At 43.1% G+C, this 8,397-nt stretch overlaps 1 protein-coding gene across 1 annotated transcript; it reads left to right on the top strand.

Annotated features, from left to right (window-relative positions):
* The first annotated feature begins 487 nt into the window (after positions 1-487).
* Positions 488-6,612, top strand: LOC123368043 (olfactory receptor-like protein COR4). Its single transcript, XM_045012490.1, has 4 exons — positions 488-582; positions 1,953-2,057; positions 4,991-5,027; positions 5,559-6,612. Exon 4 carries the CDS (start codon positions 5,580-5,582, stop codon positions 6,567-6,569), a length of 990 nt encoding a protein of 329 aa, XP_044868425.1. The 5' UTR covers positions 488-582; positions 1,953-2,057; positions 4,991-5,027; positions 5,559-5,579; the 3' UTR covers positions 6,570-6,612.
* Positions 6,613-8,397: the final 1,785 nt, after the last annotated feature.

An 8,397-nucleotide genomic window follows, 5' to 3' on the forward strand; every position in this document is an offset into this window, starting at 1 on the left:
ACTAAACCATAAAATAATTAGGAAATACAAAGTCAAGGTTTTTAAAAGGATTAAACATTTACAAAGTTAAGCATTCTCAGGTTAGCAAATGTCCAAATAAATGTTGCTCTGACATCATTAATTCAGACCTCTTGTGCATTTGTGTGATGATGCAGACTTTAATGACATGATCCCATATTATTATTTTTCCCACAGGACCCCTTCCTTATTCAGAACACAGGGTTTTCTTCTCTGGGGCTGTATATTGAAGGAGTCTGTTGTCTATAGGATCCCTGCCTCATTTATTGCAGAATTAATGTCGCATAGGAAATTCTCATTCTAGTATTTCGTAACTTGAGAGTGCTTCACTTTGCAGCCTTTTAGTCCTCTGTGCATTTCCTAATGTTTATAGCTTGCTTTACTGAGGACAACAGTCTTTATGACAAAGGGTTTGGTTATTTAATTTTTTTTGTGATGTCTCCATTATTTATCTGCTCAGTGTCAATAGTGTGCGCTTTACAAGACAGAAAAAGCAAGGACACTCCCTCATACAAAGCCCCTATGATCTAAGGAAGACTGACACATACAAAGAAAGCAGGAGATGTAAGAACTAGGACTTTCTTTCTTTCTTTTGAGGAATAGTCATTTATTTATTATGAATTATTATTATGATTAAAGAAAGGGTGGTGGATCGGGGAACTTGTGTGGTGAGGATGTTCTATGCAGAAGGAGCAATATGTAAACACACAAAGAATGGAATGGGAGAACGAAACACATGTGGCATTGGTGCTAGCTGTACTGGTAAAACAGAGAGGGAGGGAGGTGATGTTTAGAAAAGGACCAGATTTTTGATTATGGCCCTGTCCCTGTAAATAGCCCTGTCATGGGGTGGCTTGGCATTATGAGGACTGGAGGCCTGAGCTCAGCCAATCCTCGCGGCTAAGGAGGCCCACCTGAACAGGGATCAGCTGATTCGTGTACTGATCAGCAGGGTGCAGAAGAGGAAGTGGCTGAGAGAGTTGCAGGAACTGCAGAGAAAGGAAGGAGCAGCAAGGACAGCTAGAGAGAAAGAGTTTGGCAATAACCTTGGAGGAAAGACCCAGAGAGCAGAGACTAAGGCCAGCAACAAAATTGCCTTATGCTGTTCTTCTCCTTTTGGTTTGTCTCTTGGAAAATAAATAAAACCCCGCTGGAAGAGTCAGCAAGACTGATCCGTTGTGAGTGCAGCTCTGGAGCCCGGAGGAGGGAGAGATGGATGGCAGGGTGCTGCAGGACCACTCAGACCACGAGGGGGTGCTTGGGAGGAGGTCCTGAGCAGGGGAGGAATGGGGTTTGGGAGGAGACAGCTCTACAACCAGGGCCAAACAGGAACCCTGAATGTGTGAACCCAACAGCTTTCCTGCTATTTCAAGTTCTAGGCTCCAATCTGGTCGGAAGGTGGCGGTTCAGAACCATCCCTAAATCACATTTAATTCAGCTGTGAAGTTTCACAGACACAAGGTCATGCTCTCAGAATTCAAATAAATTGGAAAACCAGCATCATACATTGCAAGTATTACCCTGTTCCGGTAAACAGGATGGAACATGACAGGTACCGTTGCTGGAGCGGATGCTGCATGCCAGGGACCAAGTCATGCTCTCCACCACACTATTACAGCCCGTTGGGAATCAATGATGAGAATGATGTTAAATCTATTCAGGGTAACTACACCAGCCTAGTAGAACCACAAAATAGTGCAGTCTGGCCACACCCTGTCCTTCCCCTGGATTGCTCCAACATGCCTCCTATAGCAGGTGCTGGGTTGGGGAGGCAAGGGATGGGTTCTACATCAGCCACAGAGCCCATACCCCCCCAGTGGCAAAAACCTTTGCAAAACTTTTAAAGATAATGCATCTGCATGTGATTATCCCCTGTCCCCTAGAGAAATATGCTGTATTTTAACGAGTCTGCCTGTGCTTGTCTTGATGATCAGAGCTCAAAGGTGCTACAGGGATCCTCTCCCAAATGATGCTATGCCAAACATGAACACACTTCCATCCTAGACTTTGAAATCAAGAAAGACGACATCTCTCAGAAGGTAGGAGTGAACACTATTTCCACTACAATAGAACTGACCTCCTTTTGTTAGTTACAGCAGGTAATAGCACTTTTCAGGTCATCTTGCCCAAGGCAGAAATTTGTAGAAGTCAACTTGTTGATTATTTGAATCTATAATGCAGCCATGTGGGAACCGAAAAGAGATTGTTCTGAATCTTTCACATGAATTGTCTCTAATAGTCCATACCTTTTGGAGTGGACCTCTACCATGAGAAACTCAGCCCAAGCACAGCTACTGCCAAATGCAGCAGTCCACTAAATTGCAGCAGATATTTCACCTAAGAGGAAATCCTGGGTCATTGAAACTAATGGTAATTTTGCCATAGACTTCAATGGGGCCAAGATTAAATATGTGAGGATTGATGGTCGAGCATTCTCACAGAGGAGTCTTCTAAACCTGAAGGTCATTTCCCTGGGTACACACGTCCAAACTCTGAGTTTTCAAGGCACAGTGTAAGGCTCAGCTCTTTCTCTGAGTGCCATGTGGAGGTTTGGTTGTGTGGAGCGCGGCAGGTTGGAATGCATATTCATTAACACTTTGTAGAACATCACTCCTTTGCCGAGCAGAGATAATGTCTACAAAGGCTCAGTCCAATGAAAATAAATCATTTCTGTGAATCGGATGGGCTTTCATTGATATGGTCAGCTCAGATGCTCTACTGCGCATTATGTAGAATGTGTTTACATTAGTCTTTTCTCTGATATTTTTAACTCCATCTTTCCTTGAATTATATAGAGGGGAATTCTACAGCCTCTTTTGAGAGCACTTTTCGCTTGCAGATAGATAGATAGATAGATGAGAAGGGTGTGCAGGGATAGATAGATAGATTTTTTTAGGATCTGAGATCTGTGAACAGGCAGGAGAGCTCTTTTAGCATTAAAAATGTGTTTATGGTCATCAATCCTGCACTTCCTTCAAAAGTGGGGGTAGGAAATAGCAGAAATTTGCTATACTGTAACTAGCTGAGCTCTGGTTCAGATTCTTTCTTTAGAAGGAATTTGGTCTGCAGAAGTATTTGGATTCACCGGTCTTTTTATGAAACACTGAATAAACACACAGAAATTGCCAGATTCGATCAGACCTGAGCTCCATCTAGTGTCTTGTCTCTCATAGTGGCTAGTAGCAGATGGTGCAAAAGAAGGTTTAATAACCTTCAATAGGCAGGTGTGGAATAATCAGCCCTTCCCCCATCTCACCCTGATTTCTAATAGTTAGAGATTTGTTGAAGTCCCTCCAGTTTCTTCTTAACAGCACTCTTAGGATCTACAGACATTTCCCAACTTCTCAGCTCATCCAGAAGAAGAGCTCAGACCACCAAGGTACTGAGCACGTTAGCCCCAATCCAAAGAAACATATAAGCACATGCTTAACTTTAAGCAACTTGAAGAATGTAAGCAGCCCCATTGAAATCAACATGCTTAAAATTCTGGGTGCTCCACTTCAGGAAAGATGGAGCTAGATTGGAGACAGCCCAGAGGAGAGCAATAAAAATGATGAAAGGTTTAGAAGCGCTGGGAGATGGACTAGATGACCTCTTCAGGTCCTACATTTCTATGATTCTATGAAAAGTTATGCACCTGCTTAAATGTTCTGCTGGACTGAGGGAAGAATGCTCAGCTCCACGCAGGATCAAGCCCTGAATGACCTATTGGTCTTTGCTTGGATGCGTTTGATGAAATAAGTCAAGTCCTTCTTCCTTTCTATCTTCTGTAGAACTGCATGTTAAGCAAGCTGCCTTTGAAGTTGAATAATCATTTTATTTGTTTCAGATTAGCAGCTGTGTTAGTCTCTATCCGCAAAAAGAACAGGAGTACTAGTGGCATAAGGTTTTGTGGACTACAGCCCACTTATTTGTAATATTTGTCTGAATACCGACTGACTGACATGCTATTTGGCCAACACCAAAGAGTGGGTAAAGAAATAAATGACATGTGTGTGTACGTACGGCATGTGTATGAATATCTACACACACACACACACACTCTTTTTCTTGATCTTTGGCCACAAAAAAACATACCGCACATAAATACCTGAGGATCAAGCCCTAAATGACCTATTTTTGTTTGCTTGGATGCATTTGATGAAAGAAGTCAGATCTTTCTTCCTTGGTACCTTGTGTAGAACTGCACATTAAGCAAGCTGCCTTTGAAGTTGCCTAATCATTTTATTCGTAATATTTGTCTGAATGCCGACTGACTCACATGCTAAGTGGCCAAAATCAAAGAGTGGGTAAAGAAATAAAAGACACATCTCTGTATGTATGTCATGTGTATGAATATGTACACACAGACACACACACACATACATACTTTTTCTTGATCTTTGGCCACAAAAAACATACTACACATACATACCTCATGTTCGCACTGGACGTTCACTACCTTTCATCTTGCCAGGGTGTTAGGAAAGAGAACCAAGCCATCCCCATAATTTCACAAAGTGGAATGTGCGACATGAGCTAAGTACAATTAACAATTGTATGATTTGGCAATCGCTATTGTGACATGGGGTGAGGAAAGAGGTGCATTGAGGATATTGACATACGATGAAACAGGTTTACAGGCAGTTTCTTATCCCTATAAAGACAGGTTAAAAGATCAATCTATACATAGAATATTTTTTCTTATTATGAAAATGTTTCTAAAAATATGTTCACTGTTGTTAATTTTCTCAGAAATATTCACCCCTGGCTACACGCTTTTAGTCTGATCATTAGACGTGTACGTGTGGTAATTTTTCAGCAGCCGAAGAACAAGAAGCTACAGGATTTAGTCAGCCTGGCTGCAGTGTCCAGAAGGGATAAATTTGGAAGCTCCATTTTTGAAATATTTTCTCAATGAAAGTATGTCAACCAACAACCAGAGAGTGCGATGCAAACTATGCGTTCCTCCTAACCATGTTATTGTTCCCAGGTGTAATGGAGATCCACGGATTCTACTATTGTCTAAGGTACCAGTCCCACAAAATTGAATATATTCCTTAATGTTATTCATGCGAGGCATTCCACTGAGTCTGTGGGGCTACACTAATAAATGAAATTAAAATATCAGCAGAATCAGGGTCAAAATGTGTAAATCAGACTAAATGGCAGGGTAATGCACTTTCCTAGAGATAAAGGATTTTTTTCTCCCTTAGAAAAAGTGAAAGAGTTCTGGGTTTTCCCATCAGTTGTTCCAGGTTCCATTCAGGAGTGGCTCTAGGCATTCTGCCACCCCAAGCACGGCAGGCAGGCTACCTTCGGTGGCTTGCCTGCGGAGGGTCCGCTGGTCCCGTGGCTTCAGCGGACGTCCCGCAGGCAGCGGACCCTCCGCAGGCACGCCTGCGGGATGTCCATTGTGGCCCCCTGTGGCTTGCCGCCCCAAGCACGCGCTTGGCGTGTTGGGGCCTGGAGCCACCTCTGGTTCCATTCCACAACTCAAAGGGTCTTTACGCATATGACCACAGTTCTTTATATTAGCATACACCAGGTTGTTCCCACAGCTAGCGCCCCAGGCTGAATGAATGGCTGGAGGAAATTGTACGGCAGTGACCGAGTTCATTCTCACAGATCGTCCGGAGCTGCAGGTCCCCCTCTTTGTGGTGTTCCTAGTGATCTATGTTATCACCCTGGTGTGGAATCTGGGGATGATGGTTTTAATCAGGATCGACCCCCGTCTTCACACCCCCATGTACTTCTTTCTCAAGAATTTGTCTCTCGTGGATGCCTGTTACTCCACAGTCATCACTCCCAAGATGCTGATGAGCTTCTTAGCAGAGAGGAAAGCTATTTCCTATACAGCGTGCATCATCCAATATTTTAGCTTCATATTGTTGGTCATCTCTGAGTGCCTACTGCTGGCAGTAATGGCATATGACCGTTATGTAGCCATCTGTAACCCACTGCTGTATATGGTCATCATGTCACCAAAGCACTGCCTGCAGCTAGTGGCTGGTTCATATCTATGGGCCTTCCTGAACTCCGTGATACACACGAGCGGTTTGTTAAGATTATCCTATTGTGACTCCAATATCCTGAATCATTTTTTCTGTGATATCAACCCACTTCTAAAGCTCTCCTCTTCTGGCACCTCTATCAATCAGCTGCTTGTTTTCCTCTTTGGCAGTCTGATTGAGGTGATCAGCATTGTGACCATTCTCATCTCATACATCTTAATTATTGTGACTGTGCTGCGGATCCGCTCCACCGAGGGCAGGCGCAAAGCCTTCTACACCTGCACCTCCCACCTGACAGCCGTATCCATGTTCCACGGGACAATTCTCTTCATGTATTTCCGACCCAGCACCAGCTACTCATTGGACACAGACAAAATGGCCTCCGTGTTCTACACTGTGGTGATCCCCATGCTGAACCCCCTCATCTACAGCTTGAGGAACAAGGATGTGAAGGATGCCCTGAGGAGAGCAATAGAGACAAAATTGAGGGCCCATTTTTCCCCAAAGGGTGTCAGAATAGGACAACCAAATCCTTCAATGGCTTCTCTGCACACATAGGACTTGTCTCCACTACGGGGTAGATCAATGCTGTGGTGATAAATCCACCGGGGGACAATTTAGCAGGTCTAGTGAAGACCCACTGGATCAACAGACTATCACTCTGGCATTGACTCCACCAGAACGAGATAAGTAAGGGGAGTCTACGGGAGAGTTTCTTCTGTCGACCCAGTGCAATGTGAACCCCGTGGTAAGTATATCAAGGCTATATCAACTTGAGTTATGCAACTAACGTAACTCAAACTGTGTAGCTTAGATCGACCTGTCCCCGTAGCGTAGACCTGCCCATTGGCTCTGATTCAGAATGTCCTTAAGCACATGTTTAAGGATCTCTCCCTTTGACTTCAGTGGGGCTTAAGCACATGTTTAAAGTTAAACATGTATTTAAGTGCTGCTTTGAAGAGAGATGTGTTCCTGAATATAGGCCTTATGTGCATAAAAAGGCCATGTCAGTTATTAAATGATGGCTTGCTCCCCTGTGCCTATAATAAAATACTTTAAAATTGGTTTTTTCAGTGTAAGGTATTCAGTAATTATAAACAATATTTAAATCAACCTCTTATAAAAGGGAAACGTTCACACTGCAACAATGGATTCATGAGCAATAACCAGGTCTGGTTTTAATGTCCAAAAACATTGACAGATATTTGTTCAATTAAATTTTGTGATTTTGCTTCAATCAGATCCACAGCCCAACTCATCTGTTTTTTGAGAGACATTTGTGTGTGTGATACTATATTCAAGTGTTTGTTGAAAGGGAGAATGTCATGAATGCTCAGTCAGATGTAATATTTCTTCAGTACTCACACCAAAAGTCCCCCACACAACTCCTTATGAGTTTAGGAGTCACACAATTAAAGAGCAGGTAGTTTAGGTGACCAAACATATACAGACACATTTTCAAAGATAGTCGTTGGTTGTGAATGCCACTGTTATTGGGATCTCAATGTAAAAGACCTTGGGCCTTATTTTCTCAAGTGCTGAGTACTTACAGCTCCCGTTGACTTCAGCTGGAGTGGTGGAGTTTCTGGAAATCAGGACCGAGGGGACTGAAATTGGACTCGCATAAACAGAGGCTACCAAAATCACTGGCCATTGCTGAATCTTTTGGGTATGGCAAATTACAAGAGTGAATTTTCGAAGCACCAGTCACCTCACAGTACATCTACCATGCAATGTAAGCCCAGGGTTCGAACTCATGCTCAAGTTAATGCTTAGCCATTTATACAGGGGTGCATGAAACCATACCTGCCGGGATAATAAGAGTGAGCAGCATGGAAGAAGGAAATTTCATGGCATGAATTAAATCTGAATGACACCCTTGGTCTTGAATGTAGGTAGTGAATATCTTACAGGAAACCAGCCGCTGTGATGTCTGGGAAGAGTTGGGATGGAGCTTTAGATTTACACTCACTTTTTAACAGGGCTGAGATTTTCAAGGCTGTCTAGGAGATTTAGACATCCAAGTCTCCATAAAATTGACTGGAATTAGGCATCCAGTTCCCCATAGGGAGTTTCCAGATTCATGTACATTATCACACATTTTCTCCAATGAAATATACCTGGTATGTGATTGGGTTTGAGCTGGGTACTTTATAGTGTCTGCTCGCTGAGGGTAAGTTAGAAAGCATTCATACTTTTTAGATCCTTCCAGATTAGGGTGACCAGACAGTAAATGGGAAAAATCAGGACGGGGGTGGAGGGTAATAGGAGCCTATATAAGAAAAAGACCCAGAAATCGGGACTGTCCCTATAAAATCGGGACATCTGCTCACCCTATTCCAGATAATCCTTTTAGATGACCACAATGTCTGTTATGTCCCAGTCA

Source organism: Mauremys mutica, chromosome 4 (genome assembly GCF_020497125.1).
Source record: "Mauremys mutica isolate MM-2020 ecotype Southern chromosome 4, ASM2049712v1, whole genome shotgun sequence".
Classification (NCBI taxonomy): Eukaryota; Metazoa; Chordata; order Testudines; family Geoemydidae; genus Mauremys; species Mauremys mutica.

Excerpts from the sequence above, each read along its gene's own strand:
- LOC123368043 (XM_045012490.1), top strand. The coding sequence starts at position 5,580 with ATGGCTGGAGGAAATTGTACGGCAGTGACCGAGTTCATTCTCACAGAT.